At 58.8% G+C, this 26,949-nt stretch overlaps 1 protein-coding gene across 1 annotated transcript in view; it reads left to right on the forward strand.

Moving 5' to 3' along the window:
• ABCA13 (ATP binding cassette subfamily A member 13) overlaps positions 1 to 26,949 on the forward strand; it is a 240,985-nt gene that overhangs the window by 136,336 nt on the left and 77,700 nt on the right. The window contains exons 43-46 of the mRNA XM_041773932.1: positions 162 to 319; positions 1,004 to 1,234; positions 7,059 to 7,152; positions 24,150 to 24,375. Of these exons, the coding sequence (XP_041629866.1) occupies positions 162 to 319; positions 1,004 to 1,234; positions 7,059 to 7,152; positions 24,150 to 24,375 (709 nt within the window). The remainder of the gene's footprint in view (positions 1 to 161; positions 320 to 1,003; positions 1,235 to 7,058; positions 7,153 to 24,149; positions 24,376 to 26,949) is intronic.

Raw genomic sequence — 26,949 nt, forward strand, 5'->3', positions numbered from 1 at the left:
CCGAAGCACGGCCTCCAGGCTGCGGCTTGGGCCCTCCCGACCGTCGGGCTCAGTGTTTTCTGGTTCGGAGTCAGGGAGGGTCCTTGGATCGTCTCCGGGGCCCCCCTCACCCTCTGGGGCCGCCGAGCTGCGGGTCCTGACGCCGCTGTGTTGGGCCGCAGGTCGCACGGTCATCTTCACGACCCACCACCTGGACGAGGCGGAGGCGCTCAGCGACCGCGTGGCTGTCCTGCAGCAGGGCCGGCTGCGCTTCTGCGGGCCCCCCTCCTGCCTGACCGAAGCCTACGGCCAGGGGCTCCTCCTGACGCTCACCAAGCAGGTAGGGGGCGCGGGGACGGTCGGGGCGCAGGGCAGCACCGGGCCCCGGGCCCCAGGGCAGGTGCAGGAAAGGCTGCCCCGGGGCCAGAGAGAAGCAGGATACGGGGACCATAGCGTCCCTGTGGGGGGCTCCTGGTGGTCCGGGGAAGGGGTTCGGCTACGGCAGCTCCCTGGTGGCCCCAGACCAAGGGGCTCGCGGAGTCCCAGGTGCCCAGCGGCCCAGATCTGGGGTGAGCCGGGCGGTTACCCTCTGGGGCCTCAGTGCATCCTGAGCACCAGGGGTGCAGGTGGGGTCAGAAGCCCCCACCCGAGAGAGCGCGGGGTCCTGGCCCAGGTGCTCGGGAGCATTTTCCGATGGGGAGGGCCGGGGAGGGCCCATCGCGCAGGCGGATGCAGCAGGGCCCCTGAGAGGTCGCGCGGGTCGGGGTGCCGGGGTGTGGCCCTGCGTCGGGCTTCCTCTGGCCTGGGCTGAGCATCCCGCTGTCCCGAGGTGTCTCGCTGCCTTGCTGGGGGATCCCGTGTCCCCGGGGACCAGCAGCCTCGCCCCTCCGCATATTTTAAGGGAAAACCTAAGATGTATCCCCGAACGCCTGGGGCCTGTTGGCGCCTGTCATTTCAAGCGTGACGCGGGCGGTGGAGACTGGGCGCTCCGGGACTAAGCCCCCTTCCTTCCTTCTGGGGGTAGCCTTCCGTGCTGGGGGCCGACGACCCGCAGGACCTCGCCCGGGCCACGGCCCTGATACAGAGCCACGTCCCGCACGCCTTCCTCCGCGACAGCCGCCGGGGCGAGCTGGTCTACGGGCTTCCCCGGGACGCGGACCGGGCCCGCTTCGGGGCGCTCTTCCGGGCCCTGGAGCACAACCTGCCCCGCCTGCAGCTCACGGGCTTCGGGATCTCAGACACCACTCTGGAGGAGGTACGGACGGACGGACGGACGGACGGATGGACGGATGGCCGGGCGCGCTGGTCGGGGGGGAGGGAGGCCGTGCACCGCGTGCGAGCCCGTGTGGAGTGTGGACGCCCCGTGAGGCGGGGCCGCTCTTTAAGGGAAGGATGAGTTTTGGGACTCGAGGCCTTGGGTGCCGTCAGGAGCCGCTAGGGGTGCAGACACCGTCGGTAGCTGGGGGGCCCGTCCCCTCGCCTGGAGGGACACGCTCAGGGCACAGAAGGTCAAGCTCGTGAGCTCTGCTGGCTCTTGGGGGGCCCCACACGGCCCCGGGGCGCTGGGCAGGTGGCGGCACCCTGGGGGTGGTCTCTGCGCAGAGCCAGGCACGTCCTGCCGGAGGAGGTGGCCCCAAACCAAGGGCAAGCTTTTCTGGGGGGCCGTGAGGTCAGCCAGGCCCCCCAACCTGTGAGCTTACCTGGTCATCACTACAGGTGTGCAGATTTTGGGCAAAGATCTGGGGGCGCTGGGGCATCGGGGGCGCCAGCGTTTAGGCGTCCGACTCCCGACTGTGGCTCAGGTCACAGTCTCGGGGCGGGGGGGCGGGGACCCAGCCCCGCGGCGGCTCCGTGCTGGGCGTGGGCCCTGCCTCCCTCCGCCTCTGCACCCTCCCCACCCCCGCACCTGCTCTCAAAGCAAAACATAAGAATCCAACGGCACAAGTTAAGATGTAGAAATCTGGGGAGGATCTGGGCCCCTGTTCCTTTACGGGTCGGGGATGGTGACGGGGCCGAGAGGCCGTCAGGGCCTGAACCCCGGGCCTGTGTAGGGAGGGACGGGGCTGACGGCGCGTCGCCGGGGCGGGTGCGGGCCAGGAGGCGCCGCATCCTCGGGGACACTGTGGCCGGGGCGGCCTTTGGTCGTGAGAGGTCGTGAACGTAGGGGGACTCAGCCCGTGCGTGTGGACGGCGTTCGATGCCCCAGACTGTGTCCCCCGTGACCGCGCCCGAGTCTCGGGGCTCAGAGAGGCCCGTCCCACCCCTGTCAGCGGGTCCCTAACCTCGGCCGCGTGCCCGGGCCTCAGCCCCCCTCCCACCTCGAGGCCCACCCGCCTGGGCCATCCGCGAGCAAGTGGGTGAGCATGTGGGCTTGGTACCCTTGCACGGCGGCCCGGGCCCGGCCACACCCGCGGGGCTTGTGGATACGCTGGATGGGCGTGAGCAGGGCCCCAGACACAGCCCTGGTGCAAAGGCCCCGCCTCCCTGCTCCCCGGGTCCTGCCACTTGTGCCCCCAGGTCGTGCCCCCAACTCGGGTGAGCAAATGGCCTCATTAGTGAGGTTTGCCCGGTTCCCCCAGGAACTGACCGGAAACTCTCTCCTTCCCTTCACCCCTCCCTCGCTCCGCCCTCCTCCCCTCACCCTGCCTCCCTCCCTCCGTCCCCCCATTACTCCTCCTCCCTCCTCCTCCCTCTTACCCTCACCCCTTCCTCCCTCCTCCTTCACCCTTCCCCTCACTCCTCCCCTTCCCGTCCCCCTGCCTCCCTCCCTCCCTCCCTCCCCCCCTCCCCTCCCCCTCCCTCCCCCGCCCCCTGCGTCCCTTCTGTCAAACCATCAGGCCTGGCTGCATTTCAGCCACAGCCTTGGACTACGTCAGGGGGACTCTGGAGCAGGAAAGGTGTCAGCTCTGCCTCCTACTCCTCTCGCTCCTTCTCTCCGTCAGAACCCTTAAGCCACTCGTCTCCGTCTCCGTCTCCGTCTCCGTCCGTCTCCGTCGTAGGCCTTACTGAGTAGAAGCCCGACAGATCAAGGGCCTCAGCCGGGCCACAGCAGGCTGCGAGCGCTGAGCCCGAGGGGCCTGCGGCTGCTCTGTCACCGTCCGCCGGGGCCCCCACGGCTGCCGCAGGACGCAGGGGCCACCCAGGCCTCGGGCAGCAGGGGCCTTCGCTTCTGACGGGGTTTTTCATGGAGGTAGAAGCTGAGGTCTTTGTAGCTGCTACGCCCGGGTGGCGATGACTCCCCTGTGGGGCGGCCCTCAGAGCCCCGCCTGCATCCCGGGGTCCCGGCGCCGGACACAGGGCCCCGGGGTGGGAATCTGACTCCAGGCCCCGGGACCCACGAGGCTGCACCTGGTGGGGCTGACGGCAGGGGCTCCGCGCAGCCTGGGGAGCTCCAGCTGGACAGGGTCGCCCAGGAAATGCCCGCGGAGCTGCCCCTGGAGGGGTCCCGGGCTCCTGCCAGCCTCCTGGATGGGGGGACGGGGGACTCCCCTGGGGCCTCCACGCCCCCGATGGCTCTGGGGTCCCTCCTTCCCACACCCCGACTCAGTGACAGCCTGTGCTGGACCCCTGCCCTGGGACCCCCCTGCCCTGGGGAGACACCCGGCCCCGGGGGCCCCTGCTCTGTTTCTATATCTACCTACGTGCCTGCCTGTCTATATCTATTTGTCTACCTGTCTGTCTGTTTTTTATCTATTTGTCTATCTGTCTACCTGCCTACCTGCCCTTCTGTGTGTCTGTCTACCTACCTACCTACCTACCTACCTACCTACCTGCCCACCTGTCTATCTACCTGCCCACCTGTCTGTCTACTAGCCCCTCCTTATCCGTTCATCCCCCGTGGACCCTGGCCCTTGGGCTGCTGCACCGAGTGCTGCAGGGAGCACAGGGAGCACAGGGAGCAGATGCCTCTTCAGTAGAGACTTTTCATTTCCTTTCATTTCCACCCAGAGGTGGGATCGCTGGGTCACGCGGTAATTCTATTTTTAATTATTCGAGGACGTCCACGCGTGTTCCGGAGTGCCTGCCCGGGTTCCCGTCGCCACCCGCAGCGCACGAGGGGGCCTTCCTCCCCACGTCCTTGCCGACGCCTGTGATTTCTTGTCATTTGGGCGACAGGCGTTCGGACGGGAGTGAGGGCGTCTCCTGTGGGTTGGACTCGTATCCCCCTGCTGACAGGGACGGCGCGTCTCTCCAGGGGTCTGTTGGCCGCCTGCGTGTCTTCCCCTGAGAAATGTCCATTCAGGTCCTCTAACCACTTTTTTAAAGACGATTTATTTATCTGTTTGGGCAAGAGAGAGAGTGGGGGGGGGGAAGAGAGTCTCCAGCAGACCCGCTGCTGACGTGGGCGATGCCGCGACCCTGAGATCACACCTGAGCCAATATCCAGATGCTTACCTGACTGAGCCACCGGCCGCCCCTGCCCCTTCTTGACTTGGATCGTTCATACTGTTACCGTCGGGCGCAATGTCATCATCTGTCTCGCTCTTACTCGATTTGTGTGATGGATTCACTTAAACGTCAGGAAAAGCGACGTGACCTGCCCTCATGTGGTTTTCCTTTGACTTTGGAAACCGGAGCTGATTGCAGGGAATCCAGAAGATGAGCTGAGATGAGGGTCCTGCAGGAGGCCGGGTGGGTGCGTGGGGTCCTGTGCGTGGCCTGGGGCCCTTCGCCGCCACCCACTCCGGCCTCCCCACTTCCCCCGAACCGCAGGCGGGCAGCCGGGTCTGAGGGGCGTGGTCCGCACTCCGACGCCTTCCTGGGGTCCCCGCGGGCCGCGCTCCTCTTCCCGGGGTTTACCTGTTGATGTACGGGAGCCAGTGGCAGCGAGCAGGGGAGCGGCAGAGGGAGAAGGAGAGACTCAGGCAGGCTCCACGCTCCGGGGGGCTCAATCCCGGGGCCCCGAGGTCACCACCTGAGCCGAAATCAAGAGGCAGGTGCTCAACCGACTGAGCCCCCCCGGGGGCCCCCAAATAAGTCTTCATCATTGCGCTCGGTGAACGCTGGCGCCTGGGCTATGGTGCCTCCTCCTGGGCCAGGAGCCGGCTGCTGTCGCTGGGCCGGGCTGACGGCAGACTCAAGTGACCATCGGGACGTGGTGCTCCGGAGTCCTCCTCCTCCCCCTCCTCCTCCCCCCCTCCTCCACTCGTAGGTCCTCCTCCTCCTTTTCCCCCTCCTCCCCTTCCTCTCCCTCCCGCTCCTCTTCCCCTCTCCTCCTCCTCCTCATCCCCTTCCTCCCCCTCTTCCCTCTCCACTCTGTATATCACCCCCTCCTCCTCATTGCCCTCCTCCTCCTCATCCCACTCCTCTTCCTCCTCCCTCCTCCTCCTCCCCCTCCTCCCCCTCCTCGTTCTCCCCCGTCCTCCTCCTCCTCCTCCCCCCTCCCCCTCCTCCTCCTCCCCCTCCTCCTCCTCCCCCTCCTCCCCCTGCTCGTCCTCCCCCTCCTCCTCCTCCCCCTCCTCCCCCTCCCCGTCCTCCCCCTCCTCCTCCTCCCCCTCTTCCCCCTCCCCGTCCTCCCCCTCCTCCTCCTCCCCCTCTTCCCCCTCCTCCCCCTCCACCCCTCCTCCTCCTCCTCCTCCTCCCCCTCCTCGTCCTCCCCCTTATCCTCCTCCTCCTCCTCCTCCTCCTCCCCCTCCTCGTCCTCCCCCTTGTCCTCCTCCTCCTCCTCCTCCTCCACTCCATACATCCCCCTCCTCCTCCTCCGCTGACCCGGCTTCTGTCAGGACCGGCCATGGAAGCTTCCCCTGGGCAAGTGCCGACCTTCCCCTGTGCACAAACACACCCACCGCTCGCGGCAGCTCCGTTCCGTGTCTTACTCTTACATTTATCATAGAGGAAGCTAAGTCGGGAGCAGAATCCTTTTCCCCAGGTGGCGCGCTGGCGCCCCGGGGCAACAGTCCTCAGTTGCCATCATGGTTGGTGCTGGTGGTCTTGAGGTTTGCATCTCTTCCCGGGGTTGCTGGGAGTCGGCCAGGGGCTACCTTCAAGTACAAGTAGCCTGACCAGAGCTGATGAGACCTCGAGGCCCTTTACTCCGTAGAGCGTGGGGTTTCTCTCCGGACTCCGTCCCACGCTCGTCATGTGGGATGAGATCGTGCGCCCCTCGCCCCGCAGGCTTGCTTGCCAGCTCCCTGCAGGCTGGAGGCTCCTCAAGGCACCCACAGACAGTCTGTACTTGTGCATTTATCTTCTTAGGTTGGCAGAGTCGGAGGGTGCGGTCTGCACAACCACGGGCGAGGTTTTACTGTGTGCAAGCCTCTCCCGCTGAACTTGCGCGGCTCATCGTGGCTCGCCTGCTCCCGAGACTGCAGCTGGTGCTCTGGGCGCCGGGTCCCGAGCCTGCAGGTGCAGAGCTGGCCGGGTCTGGGCAGGGAGCCCGCCCTTGTGCCCGGTGCCCGGCCTTTCCCACAGCGGAGGCCGCTGCAGGCTCAAGCACACCAAGCACAGCCCCGTGCACATGCCCTCAGGTCCCCTGGGCCCCGGGCGACCTCAGGTGTGGCTCTCGGCTTGGATCGCCGCCCTGGCTCAGGTGGCTTCTCACCTCTCGCTGTCCTGGGATCTGAACACACGAAAGCTGCACTCCTGCTTCCAGCGCCAACTAAGGGGGACCTCAAGCCGTGGCTGGAACCAACCGCTGTGGGCGCGTGGGCTGCCCGTGGGGGCCGCGTCAGGGGGATCCTTACACGAGGCTTCCCACCCGTGCTGGACCAGCTGAGAGACCAGTTTCTGGGCTCAGGTCCGACTTCCCGAGAGGCTGGGGCGGCCACAGACGCGGGTTGCGCTGGACGCACGCTGCTCGCGGCACCTCCATCTGCCTGCCCGCTCCTGCCCTCGGTTGGCCTGGCGTCCGGCCTCAGTGCCCGCGGGCCCGTGTCAGCGCTCCCCCGTCTGTGGAGCCAGGGGCGGCCTACGACCCGCAGCCGAGGGCCAGGCCGGTGCCGGGAAAGCCACTGAGGCCCGGGTGTGCGTGTGCTGTAGGCTGTCCTGGGGGCCTCTCCGCGTAGCTGACGCCAGGAGCACCAGCACGTTGTGCACATGAGTCTGGATAACAGGAAACCTCCTTTTTCATTTTCCAAAAGGTGTTCCTGACGCTGCTGCAAGGTCCCAAGAAGCCGTCGGCGGCCGAGCGGGCGCGGCGGGACCAGAGGCCCCCAGAGCGGGCCCGGGGCTCCTGTAAGTACGCGGCGTTGCTTGCGCTGTAAGCACGGGGCACACGCGCCCGCATCCTTCCCCGGAACCCCTCGGTGGAAGGGGCCCGGATGGCGCGACCGGGAGGCAGGGCCCGTGCAGACGCAGAAGCCCGCAGCTCTCGTCCAGCCTCGTACAAGACGTGGCTGTGTCGAGGGGCAGCTCACTCTGGGCCTCAGGACCGAGTTCACTGTAGTAGCAGTTTGTCCGCACGTAAAATCGGAGTCATGACAGCCGCTCCTCTTGTCCCCACTCGCTCCCAACGGTTGATCCAGCCTCATTCTCGGGGCGCCGAGGGGGAGTGGGTTCCCGTGGAGAGAAGCCCAGGCAGGAGCTTCGCCTTCTTGGAGCTTCCATCCCCCCCCGGAGCTCAGTGTGGACCTGAGGCACCTGCGTTGCATAGACACCGACGTCCCCAGGCTCGGCCTCTGGCTGAGTGGCCGCAGCGCCAGCGGATCGGGTGCTGGTAATGGGCAGTGGCGCGCCCCGGGTGGGCCAGGGGACCCGCCTCCCCCCTGGAGACCCCAGTCCGTCAGCAGCACGGAGGCAGGGATAAGTAGCGGCAGCTGAATGCGTCAGAGCCCATATCGGGGGTTCTCGGTGCCGCTCGCTCACCAGCAGCACGTGACAGCTGTTTGCCCACGTCCCAGGGCCAAAGAAACCCCAAACCCCAGCAAACCTGAGGCATTGCACCTGCTATGTGGGGTTTCTCATCGTGCTTTAAAATCCTTTTTAAGATTATTTATATAGGGGATCCCCGGGTGGCTCAGCGGTTTAGTGCCTGCCTTTGCCCCACGATCCTGGACACCTGGGATCGAGTCCCACGTTGGGCTCCCTGCATGGAGCCTGCTTCTCCCTCCTCCTGTGTCTCTGCCTCTCTCTCTCTGCGTCTATCATAAATCAATCAATCATCAATCAATCTTTTTTTTTTTTTAAAGATTTATTTATGTATTTGTCGGAGAGAGCGCAGAGCTAGCCAGAGAGTGGGCAGGACAGGGGAGGCAGTGAGCGGGAGCCGGGCGGGACTCGAACCAGGACCCTGAGACCACGGCCTGAGCCAAAGGCCCTCTGAGCCCCCGGCGCCCCCCTCGCTGCGGTTTTAATCGCTGTTCCCTGATGACCCGCGGCGTCGGGCTTCTCTCTTGTTTGAGCAGTTTTATTGAGATAGGATCCATCCACCTCACAGCTCGCCCATTTAAAGCGTCCAGCGTGGCGGCTTGTGGCTTGTTCGGAGTTGTGCGGCCGTTCCCCCCACCCCCCCCCCCCGTCGATTTTAGGACAATCTTCGTGGTCCCAAAAAAAACAGGGCATCAGCTTAGCCATCTGCTCCCATCCTCCCGGGTGACTGTGACCTGCCACCCGTCTCCACAGATTTGCCTCTTCCGGGCACCGCACGTAAATGGGATCATGTAACGCGTGGGCCTTTTTGACTGTTTTTTTTTTTTTCCCACGTAGCATCGTGTTTTCAAGGGTCACGCATGTAGCGTGTGTTCGTTCTTTGGATTTGCAAACGGTCTTCGTCTGTATGGATAGATCACGATTTGCTTATCTGTTCATTTGGCCGGTTTCCGGTTACGAAGGCGCTGCTGTGAACGTTTGCATGCAAGCTTTTTTTTTTTTTTTAAGGATTTTATTTATTTGACAGAGAAGGAGAGAGGGAGTTGAGGGAGGAGCAGAGGGAGAGGGACAAGCAGGCTCCAGGCCCAGCACGGCGGCCGGCGCAGGGCTCGATCCCACGACCGTGAGGTCATGACCTGAGCTGAAATCAAGAGTCGGAGGCTTAACCGACGGACCCCGGCACCCCTGTGTGCAGGCTTTTGCAGGCGTGTGTCTCCTGGGGTAGGTGCCAAGGAGGGGAACGGCTGGCTCGTGCGTTTACCCGCGTGACGGACCTGCGCTCCGCACCCCGCGGGCGGGACGTGGGCTCCTGTTCTGCGCTGGCACCAGCGCCTGAGGTCGCTAGCGGGGGCCGAGGCGTGTCGGGGTGCGGGCGCCAGCTCCTGCCGTTGGACTTGCGGCCCCCAGTGGCCCAGGCCGCCGAGCACCTTTTCCTGAGCTCACCGGCGTCCGCATCCTCTTGGGAGAAACGTCTCTTCCGCTCCCCTACCCGGTTCTAGGACTCGGCTGACTTGGCCTCTGAGGTTGCCAGAGTCTTCTCTTATGTGAGAACTGTGGTCCTACCCGTGGGCCTTTCAGAGATGCCTTCTGTGACGTTGTGGAAGTTTCTGTTTCTGGTTGATGGGAGGGTTTATCGTGACACGCAGAGAGCAGTAGCCGGATGCTTTCCTGCACCTGTTGAGACGGTCGTGTGGTTTTCTTGGCTTTATTTATTGATGTGATGTAGGAATTGATTTTTAGTTGCTAAAGCAGCATTTCATTGGCCAACTCAGGCAAATCCCACTTGGTTTCATGGTATATGATTCTTTTTTTAAAAATATTCAATTTATTTATTCATGAGAGACCCAGAGAGAGAGGCAGAGACAGGCAGAGGGAGAAGCAGGCTCCATGCAGGGAGCCTGACGTGGGACTCGATCCCAGGACCCCAGGGTCACGCCTTGGGCCCAAGGCAGATGCCCAACCGCTGAGCCACCCGGGCGTCCCTATACGATTCTTTTAATAGACTGATAGATAGGAGTGGGGGGTATTTTTTGGGGGGAGGTTGAGTCTGTATTTGTAACAAGCATTGGCCTCTGGCCTGTCGTGTTTTACGTGTTGATGTCTTTGCCTGGGATTCCTATCCCGGTGTTGCCCCATAGGATGAGTTGGAAAGTGTTTCCTCCTCCTCCTCCTAGTTTTTGCAAGTGTTTGTGAAGAATTCATTCTTCAAATGTTTGGTGGAATTCACCAGTGAAGCCATCTGAGCCTGAATTTTGTTTGTGGGTGTTTCTTTCTTTCTTTTATTTCTTTTATTTTATATTTTATTTTATTTATTTTATTATTTTACTTTATTTATTTTATATATTTATTTATTTATTTATTTATTTATTTATTTATTTATTTATTTATCTTTTACTGGTGTTCAGTTTGCCAACATATAGAATAACACCCAGTGCTCATCAATAATTTTATGCATTTATTTGTGAGCGAGCGAGCGAGCATGGGGGTGAGGTGGGGTGGGGATGAGCAAAGGGTGCAGCAGAGACCCCCACTCAGGGCTTGACCTCAGGACCCGGGAGCATGACCTGACTGGAAGGCAGATGTTTAACCAGCTGAGCCACGCAGGTGCCCAAGATCTTTCTTTTATACCAGCGTTTACAGCTGTAGGTTCCCCTCTACACACCCCTTCCACGGGTCCCTTAGTTTTGGGATCTTGTTATCTTCAGTTTTATTAATTTATGGATATTTACTAACTTCCCCTTTGGTTTCCTGTTTGATTCATTGTTTATTTAAGATTATGTTTTATTTTTTTATTATTTATTTATTTATTTTATTTATGTTTTTAATTTAAAAACTGTGTGTTTTTTTAAAAGTGTGTTTCTTCAATTTATTTTTAATTTACTTTTTTAATTTAAAAAGTGTGTTTGTTTAATTTATTATTTTATTTTATTTTATTTATTTATTTTTTTAATTTAAAAAGTGTGTGTTTGTTTAACTCCCCTCCACACCCATGGTGGGCCTCGAACCTCTTACCCCCCACGAGATCCAGAGTTGCCTGCTTTTCCAGCTGAGCCAGCCTGGTGCCTCTGAGTTTATGTTTTTAAATCTCCACGTATTTACGGGTTTCCCAGATTTCTTTTTTCAGTAAAGTCCAATATCGTTCTACGGGGACCAGAGGGGGAAATGCTGTATGCTTTTAAGCCTTTTTTTATTTATTGAGGCTAGTTTTGCAGGCCAGCATATGGCCCATCTAGGTGTCCCAGGGCCCTTCAGTTGCCTGAATCACCCTCGGTCTGGTCTCTCCCTGGCGGGAGGCCTGTGGCCAAGAAGCTCCGTGGTCTGGCTCCCTGCTGTGTCTCCCTGACCCTTTAGTCTGTGCTCACACTGCATCTGAGGAACGGCTTCCTGGGAACTTCAGGGAACTTCCTCGGACGCTGGTAGTGCTCCTCCATTAGCTCGAATCCAGGTCCTTTTGAGATAATTGCTTCTGTTTGTGGTTCTGCAGAGAGGGTGGGGGCAGAGGAGACCACCCCACGACGCTTCCTAGAAGCCCTCTGGTTTGGTCGAATAGCTCTGTGAGATACGTTCACAATTTTCATTCTAGTTTTTTTTTTTTTTTTATGTAGAAGGTTTATTCGTGCAAGAGAATGCCAAATGGTTGATAAATAAATGAGTGAATTGTTAATATTTATTTACCCACTCACCTATTTACCAGGATACAACATGCACTGTCTTGAGGTGCACAGTTGCGGCGTCAAGTACATTCACGTTATTTCGCGGCCATGACCGCCCGCCATCCGTCTCCAGGGCTCCTTTGCCTTCTCCAGCCAAGACTGCACAGTGGTCACCAGCTCCCCTTCCCCCGCCCAGCCCCTGGGGCCCCATCCTCCTTCCGGTCTGTATGAACTCCACTCTTCCAGACCCCTCGGACGGTATCCGTCCTCTTGTGGTTGGCTTAGTTCAACCAGCTTAACGACTTCAAGATTCATCCTCCGTGTGGCCGGTGTCAGAATTCCTCAGATGCATGAGGCAGAGAATGTGGGAAGGGTCCCAGAGTTTGCAGCCTCTCCTGGAGCCGCCGTCCCTGAATTTTCAAGTAGTCACCAGCCTGGAAGCTCTCTGAACCTCATCCTTCCGGGTTTTCATGGGGCCTTTATGACGCGGGCACGATTAAATCATTGCCTATTGGTGATTGATTCGACCCCCAGCCCCCCTCTGGTCCCTGGCAGTCGAGGGGAAGAGAATGAACGTTCCAGCCCTGCATGTAGGTGGTGGTTCCCCTGGCCCTTAGCTGGCTTCTCAGTCACTTCCGTAAGCTCATTAACATGACAACAGACACGCCCTTGCTCTAATCATCTCGGAAAACCCACAGGTCCTAGGAGCTTTGCAAGAAGCAAAGAGCAGATGAACATTCCTTGTGATGAATCGCCGCGAGGCACCACCAACCCGTGCTGTCATCCAGCTTGTTGGCAGAACTCAGTTCCTTGTGGTTTCAGGACTGAGGCCCACACGGGCCGGCTGGCGGGCTGTTGGGTTTGCTCTCAAGGTCCTACGGGGCATCCTGGAATCTTAGCCATGTGGTCCCCTCACAACAGGACATATTTCTTCTACAAAGTCCCTGGAAAAATCCCCATTTTGATCAACTTAACAAATTAGAGATTAGATCTGCCAAAGCTCTTCACCTTTCCTTCTGAACGCTGTGATCCAGTCGTAAGAGTGACAGTCGGGTGTTCGAGGACTTACCCACGCTTGAGGGGAGGGGATTGGGACCTTCCACGAAGTAGGAGTGACTGGGGCTGGTTTAGACTTCTCCCTACCAAAAATTACTACAATACGTTCAGTTCCCCTTCATGCTTATCAGCCAGGTGAGTTTCTTGTTTTACGACACGGTTGTCGCTTACCTGTGCTCACGAATGTTCTATTTTTGAAGAACGGTGTTTACATTTGTTTCGCTGACTTCCATTGGATCCCAAATGGCGTATTTCTTGGTCGCACAATCAGACGCCTTCTTCCATGGCACACACCTGTGTCACCACCTCCTGGGTCAAGGTAGGACGTCCCAGCGCCTGGCCCGGCCCCGCTGCCCTCTCCAAGTCAGACCCCGGCCCCGTGGTGATGCTCTCACCTTCCAGTGATCGTGCGTTTTATTGAATGTCGTATAAACGGCGTCATCGTGTTTGCACAGGAGTCTGTGTTTTTTTCTTATATCTTGTCCCTCAGATCCATCTATGTTATTGCTGTGTCATTTCTCCTTAGTCATGTTCTGCTGAACATACACTTGCTCCCTCTTGCACCGAGTATGTATAGACTGTACTTCGACTGTGCATACACGTTACTTTCTCTTTTTATTATTAGCATTTTACCTAAAGGGTTTGGTTTTGCCTCTGAGCATTCATTTATTTTTAAGGCACATTAGTTAATGACTTTCTCATGTAAGAGCGAATTTAAAGAAAATATGATTATGTTCTCATAAATGTTTTGTCATCATTGAGAACTCAGGGTGATTTACACTGGAAGTGCAATGCCTACATACATCCTCTTCATTATGGTTATGCACCTGTTTCCCCAAAAAATGATAATTTCATGTTCTGAGTTTGGGGGACATTATGAAAATCCATGCAAATATGTTAGAAATAAAACATGTGCCAAAGAAGGTAATGTTATGTGAAAAAAAAAGGTACTTTAAATGTAAAAAAGAACCCCGAGGGAAGGAACATTATAGTGTCTTCTATTACCGTTGTAAAATATGATATAAAAAATGCAATTTTATTTATCATTCAAATTACAAATTATGGAACTGGAAAATACATCATTAAAAAATCTATTTAAGTGTTTCATTACTAAAAAAGGACATGAGACCAGGAGGCATTAAGACAAATTTGGTATGAGATTTCCTTGCATTTGCCAATTTTATTGTATTCTGAAATCCTCCCATGAAGCTCCACAGGAGGCATCCACCTAAGTGAAATTTATATAAAATAGCAGCTAGAACTTTATCAAAATGCTCAATCAGGATTTGGGAGACAGCGAGTGCCAATGTCTTCTGGGTAAAGTGCTTTCCTGGCTTTTTGGTGACGGCGGCGTGATCCACACTGGAGAGAGGAAGTTTCTAGAATCACTTACAAAGATCTTTCCTCTCCCCTTGGTGCCCTCAGATATTGCTTTTTTGTTAGGATTCCTTTGTGGACACTGAGCTGTAGGAACTTGGCTGATTTGCCCAAACTCTGGAGGCTCCAACAGGAACCCCACCCCGCCCCCAGGCACAGCCCCTGCTCCTGCCCTCTCCCTGAGTCTCTCCCTTTTCTGCAAAGCCCAACGCGTGCTTCTCACGGCGTCTGGAAGAGGCATGAGTAACCGGGCCAGCTCCTTGCATGATCTCACGTCGCCACGACGACCTGCAGAATTTGTTAGAGCGCAGATGACGGAGCCTCGGCCCCCGACTTTCTGATTTGGTGGTTCCTGGAGGGGTGGGGGCTCGAGAACCTGCATTTCTCCTAGGCTCCCGGGCCACACTGTGGGTCCAGGCAGCACCCGTTGACACCCTCCACTGTGGTGGGATAGCCAAAGGAGAATTCTATTTAGATTCACGAATTCTGGGTCTTTATCCCGATTCTCAGCAGCACAGGCGTGTTGTGCACTGAGCTCTGCCCCCCAGATTTGCATGTTGAGCCCCTGGTGCCTCAGCATGTGGAGATACAGGATCTTTGAGAAGGTAATTAGGGTAAAAATGAGGTGATATGAGTGGGTCCTAACCCCGTCTGCCTGGCGTCCCCATAAGAAGGGGAGCGTGGGCAGTGGGGCGGTGAGCCCGATTGGACTCCCAGCCCCCCAAGCGAGATGTCGACGTCTGCGTGCAAGCGGCCAGGCTTGACGGGCTGGACAGTCTGCGTGGGACCACGCGCACCCAAGGGCCCGGTTACTAGACCCTCCGCGCCTACGCCAGCCCCACGTGGGCTCGGGTCACGAGGCCCCGGTCTCAGCTGCCCCGAGCGGTTAGTGACCCTTCGTCCCTATTCCTGGGGCTGGTTTCCTGTCACCCACACGATGCTGTCTGCTTTTTGCCGGGAATCCTGCGCTTCAGCGACCCACGGGTGCAGGCTGCGTAGCAGGTCCTCGGTGACCGTTGGCAGCACCGCCTGCGCCAGCCTGGTGTGCTGCTCCCTGCTCTCGGGGGGCCTCCTGCGCCCTCCCAGCAGCCCCGGCCCCGCAGAGGATCCAGGGAGCCAGGCTGAGGTGTCGTGGGAGGGCTGCGGCTCCCGGGAGTCGTGCTCACAGCTCGTCCTCCGGGAAACAAACAGCCTAAGAGAACCCGAGGCGCAGGGAGCGGGTCGCTGGAGCTGGAACTGCACCTGCTGCACGCGTCCCCGAGTCCCCGCACCCAGCGCCCGGCCACCACCACGCTCCTCTGCGCGCAGGAGCTGCACCATCTCAGATTCCTCAGACGGGTGGGATCAAGGAGCATCTCGCATGAGCCATCGTGTTGTCCTCGTGGCAGCAGGTGTCACTTTCCATCCTATTTAAGGCTGAACAATGTTCTGGTCTATAGACGTGTGCACGTGCATGTTCTCTTGATCCATCCACCTGCTGCTGGAGTCGGGGCCCTTGTGTGTGGTACGCGGCCCCGTGGAATGATGGCCCTGGATGGCATCTCCTCGAGGTCCTGATTTCGTTGTTTTTTTTTTTTTTTTTTTTGATATATACCTGGAAGAAGGATTTATGGATCATGTGGTAGTTGTTATTTTTTTTTTTAAATGATTTTAAAAATTTATTGTGGAGAAAGAGAGCGAGTTCACAAGCAGGGAGAGGGGGTGAGGGAGAGAGAGAATCTCAGGCAGACTCCCTGATGAGGGTGGAGCCCCATGTGGGGCTCGATCCCATGACCCTGAGATCGCGGCCTGAGCCAAAACCAAGAGCTGACGCTCCGCCGACGGAGCCCCTGGTGGTTCTTGTGGAAGGCCCTCCCCAGCCGCCGCGCGGCGGCCGCCCCGTTTGCGTTCCCGCCAGTAGTGCAGGAGGCATCGGGCTTCTCCTCATTCCCAACGAAAGCTTCTGCACAGCAAAGGATTTCGTAGGATGAAAAGGAAACCCACGGATTGGGGAAAAAGTATTTGCAAACCGTATATCCAATAAGGGGTTCATATCCGAAAAAATCTGAGGAACTCCTCGAACTCAATAGCAGAAAGATAAACAACCCAAATAAAAAGTGGGCGAAGTGCGTGAACAGACATTTCCAGAAGAAACACCCAGATGGACAACAGGTGCGGGCAAGATGCTCAGCATCAGGTCCTCAGATCCCAGCCACAGCGGGGCCTCACCTCGCCCCTGCCAGGGTGGCCGTCATCAGAGGGAGAAAAAAGAAAAAGAAAACTTGGACGCTCATAAAAAGCGCAGAGTGTTAGGTCCAACTTCGTGACCTTTGGTTCTGAGGCCTACACATCTGCGGGTTGGAACAAGCACCGTGGCCTCCCTGGAGCGGGTGGGCCGTGGCCACCACTGCGACAGCCCCCGGGGACAAGCCCGGCAGCGGGTCGAGCTCAGGGCGGGCGACGCTCGCAGATCTGCCTGCTTCCCGGAGGGTCTGGGCGGAGGGTCTGGGTGGCGCTGTCGGCCTGTGTGGGGCTTTGCCCTGGCTTGCTCGGCTCTTCCCTCCCCTCCCTCCTCTCTCCCTCCTTCCTCCCTCCTCTCTCCCTCCCTCCTCCCTGCCTCCCCTCTCCCTCCTCGCTCCTCCCTCCTCTCTCCTTCTCTCCCTCCTCTCTCCTCTCCCTCCTCCCTCCTTCTCTCTCCTCCCTCCTCCTCTCTCCTTCTCTCCCTCCTCCCTCCTCTCTCCCTCCCTCCTCCCTGCCTCCCCCTCCCTCCTCGCTCCTCCCTCCTCTCTCCTTCTTTCCCTCCTCTCCTTCTCTCCCTCCTCCTTCCTCTCCCTCCTCCCTTCTCCCTCCTCTCTTCTCCCTCCTCTTTCCTCTCCCTCCTCCCTCCTCCCTCCCTCCTCCCTGCCTCCCCTCTCCCTCCTCACTCCTCCTTCCCCTCCTTCCCTCCTCCCTCCCCCCTCCTCTCCCTCCCTCCTCCCTCTTCTCCTTCCTCTCCCTCCCTCTCTCCCTCCATCCCCTCCCCCCTCCTCCTGAAGCCTCACCCCCCAAGTGAGGGAAATGTCTCCGCTCTGGTTTGCCAGCACCAGGTTACCTGCACTCCGCTCTGCCTCCCGCCCTCGGATCCTCACCTGGATCCTCACCTTTCGCCCCTGCTTGCTACCCCAGTGCGGATGGAGGCCGGGCGGCGGGTGATCTGAGCACCTTCAGCCTTTGGAGCCGCTCCAGGCCCTGCTGTCCCGAGGCTGGGCTGGGCTTCGCCCCCAGTGCCGTCTCTGCTCCATCCGCCTTTCCTCACAGCTCAGGAGCCGCGGCCCCTGCAAGCAGCGTGGGAGGCCGCGTGGGGCCAGGTCACCCACCGTGGAGCTCGCGGCAGGTGCAGCCCCCCCACAGGCGGGCTACTAGTGCACACGGGGCAGGTGCCCGAGTGGCCGCTCCCTCGGGGCTGAGAGGGGTCGGGAGGACGCGGGAGCCTCGGGGCTGCGGGCCGGGCCAGGGCCAGGCCAGGACCACTTTGGGCCTTGAAATCGCGGTTTCTCATGGAACCTTGGACAGAGGAGGGTCTTCCCTCCTCTCAGGCCTCACTTCCAGCGTGTGGCAGGGGGAGCCTGGGCCATGGAGCAGGAGCGTCCCCACCTTACACGCCAGTGGCCTGGGGGCGCTGCACCCTGAGAGGGGGTCCCTCCGCACCCGCATCCCGCCGACAGGGACCACAGACCTGCAGGTGCCGCTCGGAGCCCCTGAAGCTGCGGGGCTGCCCCCCCTGCCCTGGCCTCGCCCCAGACGGTCTCCTGGCCCTGCTCCCGCTTTAGGCTTCAGGTTGGTTATTGGGCCTCCACGCGCATGTACTAGAAGCTCCTTATTTTTTCTTTTGTTCACCTTGTGTAAATTTAGGTACTGACCCAGCTGGAGGACCCTGAACCCTGGGGTGAATCTCCTCTTCCCCAAGGTGTCTCCTGGGGGGTACGAGCTGTCGCTTCTGAGTAGGGAAGCTTGGATGGGGAGGGAGGTGAGAGGTACGCAGGGATGCTGACGGGGTGTTGGGTCACATCTACCTGCAGACTCGTCCCCCACAGGGCTCTGAGCATCCCCAGGGATGGGGATCCCACACGTGGCTCTGAGCATCCTCAGGCCTGGGGATCCCCCACGTGGCTCCGAGCATCCCCAGGGCTGGAGATCCCCCACGTGGCTCTGAGCATCCCCAGGGCTGGGGATCCCCCATGTGGCTCTGAGCATCCTCAGGCCTGGGGATCCCCCACGTGGCTCCGAGCATCCCCAGGGCTAGAGATCCCCCATGTGGCTCTGAGCATCCTCAGGCCTGGGGATCCCCCAAGTGGCTCCGAGCATCCCCAGGGCTGGAGATCCCCCACGTGGCTCTGAGCATCCCCAGGGCTAGGGATCCCCCATGTGGCTCTGCGCATCCTCAGGCCTGGGGATCCCCCACGTGGCTCTGAGCATCCCCAGGGCTGGAGATCCCCCATGTGGCTCTGAGCATCCTCAGGCCTGGGGATCCCCCAAATGGGTCCGAGCATCCCCAGGGCTGGAGATCCCCCACGTGGCTCTGAGCAATACCAGGGCTGGGGATCCCCCACGTGGCTCCGAGCACCCCTGAGGCCTGGACAGTGTGCTCCATCTGAGCTCGGCAAGATGAACTCGGGTGGGCGCCTTGTGGCTGCACACGAAGACAGAGCAGGGAGCGTGGTGAACGCGGGGCCAGGGGCCTAGAGAAGATTCGGGCGCGAGGACTCCTCTTCTGTGTGGCTACACCCGCCACCCCCACGTCCCTGCGCCCCGTGCCCCCTCCAGCTGGAGGCCGGCTGGTGCCAGCCGTGGGGCCCGGGGCCGTGCGGAGACGAAGGCCGGGCCCATCCGACAGAGCGGCCTAGGCAGCCGCGCCTGCGCTCCACCTCCGTCCGACTGTGGAGCTCCGGAGGGTCCGGCTGTGGGGCTGGGACCTGCTCGGGTGCACTGAGAACAAAATCCCCAAACTCCGTGTTTCCGGGACCTGCCCCTGAGGAAGCAGCTGGCGGAGCGGGGCTGCACCTGGTCTCTCTGCCGGCCCGTCCAGGAGATCCCGCGGCCTTTAACTCGCTCCCAGGAATCTGTGGCCAGGGGGGTCCCCGGCCGGGAGTTCGGGGGGGTGGGCATCCTCTCCAGCTCAGGGCTGCCCTCGGGGCTGGGAGTTCGAGCCCCACGTGGGGCTCCCTGCTGGGCGCGGAGCTTACTTAAATTAACCAGGATCTCAGTAACCCAGCTTGGTTTTAAAATGTGTATTTTCTGTGTCACCATGTTTAATATTTAAGACGTAATTGTGTTTTGGGTTTCGTGTCATGTTAACAAGCATACTGGTGTCAGAAAACGTTTTCCTTTCCTTTTATGTTTCTTTCTGGTTTTCTTCCCCCCCCCCCTTTTTTTTTTTAAAGATTTTATTTATTCATGAGACACAGAGAGAGGCAGAGACACAGGCAGAAGGAGAAGCAGGCTCCATGCAGGGAGCCCGACGGGGGACTTGATCCCGGGTCTCCAGGATCAGGTCCTGGGCTCAAGGCAGCGCTAACCGCTGAGCCACCCGGCCTGCCCTTATTACTTTTTCCAATTACACGATCTTTAGGAGCCGTCTCAGCGCTGAGATTCAGGGACTCAGTAAACAGACGACGGTGCCTGTTGCGTGACGCTGCGCTTCCTTTCCCCAATACGCGTACCGTCGTCGCCAAATAATCATGGACTACGGCACGTGGGAACACCTACTGTCGAGAAAACCCAGAAAACGGGGAAGAACGTGAAAGGTGCCGTGTTCTCAGCACACAGAGAAACATGCATTTTTACGCAGGTCGAAATGCGTTTGTGACGTGAGCCTTTTGAATCCAAGGACCCCACACTTTGTCGCTCACACACTCTCTCAAATAAATAGGTCTTTAAACGGAAAAAAAGAGCTTTTCACTGAAAGTACATACAACAAAATACCGACTTTTACAGCTCACTATTAGTATATTTAGTAAATCGTAGTAATTCCATGTGTTGCTTCGTGACACTTTTTCATTTGGCGTCAGTGTTTTCCCATAATTACGTATTTGATGCTTTCATCCTGCCTCTCCTTCAGACGAACACACGCTCTTACTATTTCGGGCCCTACTCCTCCGACCTCCCTCCTCCCCTGTCTTCGGGGCCATGTTTCTGTATAGACATTATTTTCAAAAGATGGTAGCAGCCCCTCGTAAACTGCTTTATTCACCGACCAGGGGTGCCCATCACTGAGCCGCCGTCTGTACCCTTCCCGGCAGCAGGTTAGGACCCTGCACGTCCGCCGTACACTGAACTGCTCCATCAGTCCCAGACACTTGTTTCTTTCTTTTTTTTTTTTTTTAAAGATTTATTTATTTACTCATGATAGACACAGAGAGAGAGGCAGAGACACAGGCTCCATGTAGGGAGCCCGATGTGGGACTCGATCCCGGGACCCCAGGATCACGCCCTGGGCCGAAGGTGGCGCTGAACTGCTGAGCCCCCCAGGGTCCCCCAGACACCTGTTTCTAACGTCCTGCTACTATATTCTGCGAGGTGTAATAAACCACCTTATTTGATATGTGTCATGAATTTCCCTTGTTTATATATTTTTTACTTTTTTTTAAGATTTGTTTTTTTAATTATTTGAGAGACCGTGCATGTGTGCACACAAGTGTGAGGGGCAGGGGAGGCAGAGAGAAAGCCAGAGACGGAGAACCTATGCTTAGTGTGGAGCCCAACCACGTGGGGCTCGATCCCAGGTCCCCGAGGTCACGACCTGAGCCGAACCCAAGATGCAGATGCTTAACGAGTGAGCCACCCAGACGTCCCTTTTTTTTTTTTTTTAAATAATACAACTGTCGGATTGGGAGTCACTGGTCAAAGACGGTTCATATTTGTTCCCCACGGGAAGACCATACTCGCCTGCTGTCCTGCGAGCCCTGAATCCTTATGCCTGTGTCTTTAAACATGCAGCAACGTTAGGTGTTTATGTTATTTTTCATCTTAACCGTATCGGTAATCTGAAAATTTCATTGTCGCCGTATTTTGTGATATATATTGGCTCTCGTGTAGATTTCTAAAAAAAGGTTTTATTTGTTTGAGAGACAGTGAAAGAGGGAAAAAGTGAGCATGAGCAGGGGGGAGAGGGAGAGGGAGAAGCCGAGTCCCCGCTGAGCGAGGGGCCCGCCATGGGCTCCATCCCAGGACCCCGGGGTCGGGACCCGACTGAGCCACCCAGACGCCCTTCTTTTGTAAATTCTTTAACGAACTACATATTTATGCACAATCTCTGCCCACCTTTTTGTTCGGGGTGTTCATTTTTTAAAAAAGGACCTGAACGCACCGCATTTGCGATACTTTGGTTTAAAGGCTTTGAGAACCTTTGGGTGAATTCAGTGCCGTGGAGATCATCGTCTGGGGCCCGTGCTGAGTCCCCGGGTAGGTTAAGGTGCTCCCCACCAGGTGCTAATGTGCGAGCGATTGAAGCCATCAGCCCAAAAAGAGAAGGAGGAGAAGAAAAAAAAGAAATCTTCGGACATTTTTCCCAAATAATTTGATGGTCAGGGTCACCGGGAATGCCTAATTCTGGATGTCACTAGATGCTTCGAATAGAATTAGTCGTAAGTCAAAGAAGACAATTCATGACAATTTGGTCCGGCATTTTAATTCCGTCTGTTAAATTATTCATGTGAGTACTTTTATGAGTTTCGCCATAAATATTTGATCGGCGGTTCCTCCGTGACCATAAACCATCTCAGCCCTTTATTTCTCTCATTTATGTTCGGTTAACATATGGGAAGGCGGGAGAATTTATTTTTCTTAATAATGAGAAACGTCTGTCCCCACAGACTTACTGAGCCTGTCTGGTGAACTTTTACGATGTCTGGAGGTCAGCAGTACCTGTCCTGGCGGTGCCCTAAGCGTGGTAATAGGAATTCTCATTACTTAATAAAAGAAAAAAAAATGGGGAAAAAAAAAGGGGAAAGTGGGAGTGTCTGTGTCAGAGCGGGGCCGGCGTCCGGAGACGCAGGCAGCTCTACACCAGTCACACAGCTTGTTGGTGCCCAGTCTGGATTCCAGCCCAGGTCTGTGTAGACTAAGGGACCGAACGCTCGCCGTCCCCCCGTGATGCCGTGACCCGCCCTCCCTGAGCAGAGCCGGTGGGCAAATACATGGCCGTTCCCTGCTGGTGTCCCCCCGACCCGGCAGGTGCATTTCTGACGCCTACAAGGCCTCGCTCCGCTTCCGTTTTCTGTGCACCTGGCTGCATAGACGAAAGCTTCCTGTAAACAGGTGTCGTGGGCACCGCCTGGTGCAGACATGTTTGAGCAGGTGCGTCGTTTGGCAGGCAGCCGGGGGGGGGGCCCTGGATGGGGTGTCGGAAGGCGCTTCTTAGAGGCTGCTTTGAGGGGGGTGGCTCTTGGAAGACGATGGCCAGTGGCTGGGGTGGGTCATAACCCGTCTCACCTGCTGGTGACCTTTCAATGCCTCTTGACCCTAAACGGGGTGAGGCATGCTTCCGCCAGAGAAGGGAGAGTGCCAGGAGCATCGTGCGTTCCAGGGGGGCCATGCTGGGTGGGCTCCGGGGGTCGCTGGATGGGGCTGCTCCATTAGAGGTGGGTGTACGGAGCCCCAGCCCCAAGCCCCAGGGAGGGGAGACGGGGCGGACCCGGACATTGGGGTGGGTCTTGGGTGCCTGATGAAGTTCCATTAGGTCCCAGTACTGGGGAGTGCGGGGAGCTTCCTTCCAGGGGTGCTCAGAAGGTGCTGGGGAGTGCACGGCAGCCGGTGCCCTTCCGCGGCCTTGCTCCGGTCCGTGCCTCCTGTCCCGGCCCTGGGCCCTCGGTCAGGTGTGGCCGACCCGAGTCCCCACTTCCGAGCGGCTCTGGCCCTTTAGCTCCACCCCAGGCAGGGCCCACGGGAGCTGCTCGGAGGTGAGGTGACAGCCTGCACTCGAGGTTGGCGTCTGGGCTGGGGAGGGACAGCCCCGAGGGACCCAGCCGTGGCCTGCGGGCCGACTCCATCCAGGGTGGGGGTCTCAGGAGCGGCTGCCCGGAGGACACCCGACTGGGGGCAAAGCCTGCCCCTGGTGACCCAGGGCCTCGCAGGTGACGGTGACGGCTTCTCGGTGAAGCTAAAGGGGACCCAAGGGGGTGAGTCTGTGCTCAGAACCCCCCACCCCCCCACTGTGCCTTCGAGGCCCCGTGGCCCCGGCTGACCCCGTGGCCCTGAACGTCTCCCGCCCTCCGCATGGCCCCTGCTGATCCTGACACTCGCTTCGTGTTCCCTCGTTTCTTCACACATTTCCTCTCAGCCCCTTTTTTGTTTTTTTGAAGATTTTATTTATTTATTCGTGAGAGACACAGAGAGAGGCAGAGACACAGGCAGAGGGAGAATCAGGCTCCCTGCGGGACTCGATCCCGGGACCGGGGATCACGCCCTGGGTCCATGGCAGATGTTCAAGCCCTGAGCCCCCTGGCGCGCCCCCCCCATGTCCTTCCCTCGGACCCAGTGGGCACCGCCCGTCCCTGCACCTGCTCGTGCCCGTGGGCTCCCTACCGCGTGACCAGGGAGTTGCGTCCCAGCTGCTCTCGCCAGCCCTGTGCTCGCTGCCCTGATAAATGATCGATCTTTCAAAATGGTCCTTTCTCTCAACATGATTTCTTTGGGGGATTTTAAGTGGATTCGCTGCGCTGTTATCACCTGCATTTCGGTTTCATATTTGCAAGCACGTACCTGGCGTCGCCCGCGGCCTCGGGGAGACCGACCCGGAAGGCGCTGGGACGCGAGGCGCAGCCACGTCCCTCCGTGGACAGGGGTTGGGGCTGTGGCCTTGGGTCCGCCTCCCGTTTCCCTCCTGCTGGGCCGTCTGCGCCCTGGACCGAGAGCTGCGGGCACCGGCCGGGTGGCCCTGGGGCGGAGGGGGACCCCCCTCCCCGAGGGGCCTGTCAGGGGGAGCAGGACGTCCCAGACTCACGCTGTGCATCGCTCCCTCGGAGGGGAGGCCGGGAGGCTGAGCCTGCGGCCGAGGGGCCTCCCCTGGAGCTGCAGATACAGCCCTGAGGCCTCACTGGCTCCCCTGCACAGGGACACCCCCAGGGCAGGGGGGGGCACCTGGGCATGCCCTGGAGCATCCTCAGGAGGACGGCCGTGGGGACAGTGAGCTGCGTCCCCCCCCGGGGCTCCCGTGCCGCCGGCTGCCGGGCCGAGGGGGGCCGAGGGGGGGCCGTGGGTGTCGGCAGGCCCCGGGCGGTCCCCTGGCCTCCGCCGGCTGCCCGTCCGTCCCTGTCTCCGCAGGTGGCGCCCCCGCAGGGACCCCCGTGGCCCAGGCCGCGGCCCTCCTGGTGAAGCGGCTCCGGCACACGCGCCGGGCCTGGAAGGGCGCCGTCTCCGACCTGCTGCTGCCCGTCCTCTTCGTGGCCTTGGCCATGGGCTTGTTCATGGTGCGGCCGCTGGCCACGGACTACCCGCCCCTCGAGCTCGCGCCCGGCCGTTCCGACGGGGCCGAAGCCTACTTTTTCAGGTGAGAACCTATTTCCCCTCCTTTACGTCTGAGTTATGGCAGGACAGGTAACGGACAGCAGTGGATTTGATGCTCTTGTTTTTTTCTTTTTTTTTTTTTTTTTGAGATTTTATTTATTTATTTGAGACCGAGAGACAGAGACAGAGATAGCGAGAGTGAAGGGGAAGGGGAGCAGCAGGGAGCCCGAGGCGGGACTCGATCCCGGGACCTGAGGCCGCGACCTGGAGCCGAAGCAGACGCTCCACCGCCGAGCCCCAGGCGCCCGTCTTCCCCCCGAATATATTATTTTATTTTTTTATTTTTTCCCCCTGAATCTTCTAAAGGAATGAATCAAAAGGACAGAACGTCCCGTAGCGTGTTCTGGCCGAATGCTCACAGCCCTGACTCAGGCCTCGAATGGGAAGGAGTCGTCACTATCGCGAGTTTTTTAATGATTAAATGTGTTTCTTGGGAAAAAAAATAATAGAAAATGCAGGCCGGCCAGAACAGTGTAAGGACGGTCCCAGGTGGTCCCCCTGGTGCTGCCGACCCTGAGACAGGGAGCCGCGCCCTGTGCCCTGTGTCGGGACGCGACGTGGGAGGGAGGAAGCACAAGCGCAGCGGACTCAGCACCGAGCCCCCCGGGGACGGGCCGGGGACCCTTCCCACGACCGCGATCAGGACCGCGCGGGAGTCCCGAGTCTGACCCTCCACTGTCTGGGCCCCCCCGGGACCCCGGGCACGTAAAGCTCCTAAGCACGGTCACTTTTACTTCTTTAGGGCAGCGGTATTGCACTTTGAGACTCTTCTTTTTTTTTTCTGTTTTACTCGATGACGTATCCGTCTGTTCCTGTAAGTCGAGCACGCCCACGCCGCTCATTTTCAATTTTCTCATTTTTGAGATTTGTTCCATCCTTTGGGGCAAAGCAGAGAGGGAAGGAGCACGTGGGCTGGGGGGAGAGGCAGAGGCAGAGACGGAGAAAGTCCACGGTGGCTGAGCCCGGAGCCCGCCAGGGGCTCGATCGCTCCACCCGAGATCACACCCTGGGCGGAAACCGGAGCCCCAGGCGCCCCAGCATCACCCACCCTCAGGCTGCGCGACAGCGCGTGGCAGGGAGACCCCGTGATTCAGTCAAATGCTCCCTTTTGGGGGTTTTCATCAGTTTAAGCAATTCTCCTATTGCAGGCGACTCTGTGGGAATCACGTCCCCTCGGGCTCGGGCTCACGCCCCCATCCCCGTCCGTTTCCCGCATCACACGCTTCCTTCGCAAGCTGTGGGGCCATGGGCATTAGGGTCTTCAAGGTAGATACGGCCCAACCATTCCTATCCGTGTGCAGCCCCGGAAAGTCCTTGGTTCGCTTCCTCGCTGCTGTTTATTATGCACCTACTGTATCACGGCTGTTCCCTCTCTCTCTCTCTCTCTTTTTTTTTTTTGTCCGTCTGAAAGCATTTTCCTTGCTCTCCCAGCGTTCATTTTTGCACAGAAGTCATGCAGTCCCGACGTATTAGGCCCTGGGAGTTAGTGGCTGCGTCTCGGCAAATAGGGGCGAGGCCAGAGCTTTTCTGTTCTGTTTTTCTTCTTTTCAGGATTTTATTTATTTATTTAGTTTTTATTTATTTATAAGTGAGAGAGAGCGTGAGAGAGCGAGCATGAACAGGGGGTGGGGCCGAGGCCGAGGGAGACGCAGGGTCCCTGCTGAGCGCGGAGCTCCCCTCGGGGCTCCACCCAGGGCCTGAGCTCAGGTCACGACCTGAGCCGAAGGCAGGTGCTTCACCCTCGGGGCCCCCGGTGCAGCTAGAGAGCGTCTCCGACACCTGCTTGTCAGGTGCCTTCGGCTCACGGTGATCATATTGTGCCTCCCCCCACACCACGTGCACAGAGACACACGGGGACACGGTCAGGCCGCCACGGGGCTGGCAAGCCAGGGAGGCCACACATCAGGGCCACTGCCAGCCCCCGGGGCCTGGGTGTCCCCCTGCAGGCAGATGTTGAAGCTTTAACCCGTGTCGCTGTGGTGGGACACGGGGCCTCTATGGCCTCTTAAGGTTATATGGTGAATATTTCAATATTTTCTCCCCTTTTTTTTTTCTGAGAGACAGAGCGCATGTGCAAGGAGAGGGGGAGAGGGAAAGCCAGAATTTTTTTTTTTTTTAAGATTTTATTTATCTATTTATCTGAAATGCATCCCGCTGCTTTCGGAAGGAGCACGCCCCCGAAATCGCTGCCCTTGTCCTGGGTGCCGGGTGCCTGGGTTGCCGGGTTGAGCCGTCCCACGTCTCGGGACCCACGCTCCCGGCTCCTCTCCCTCCGGCGGCGGCGGGGAATCTCCTGACCGCCCAGGCCGTGCTGGCCTGATCATCGGGGTCTGCATCTTAGCCCCAGAATGATTCTCCGTCAAGTGGCTTCACGCTGCTCGTGATTCCCCTCGGTTTCCTGCGCACACACACGCACGTGTGCGCACGGCCCGGGGTCAGCGGCTCTCAGCCTTCTTGCTCTGCAGGTAGGCGCAGCCCCATTTCGTGACACTTGTGAGCGGTCTCCAGGGGCGACACGCGGTACTTGCATCGCGATCCTCCCGTGCTCTGCAGCGGA

This window comes from Vulpes lagopus, chromosome 11 (genome assembly GCF_018345385.1).
Source record: "Vulpes lagopus strain Blue_001 chromosome 11, ASM1834538v1, whole genome shotgun sequence".
NCBI classification, from domain to species: domain Eukaryota; kingdom Metazoa; phylum Chordata; class Mammalia; order Carnivora; family Canidae; genus Vulpes; species Vulpes lagopus.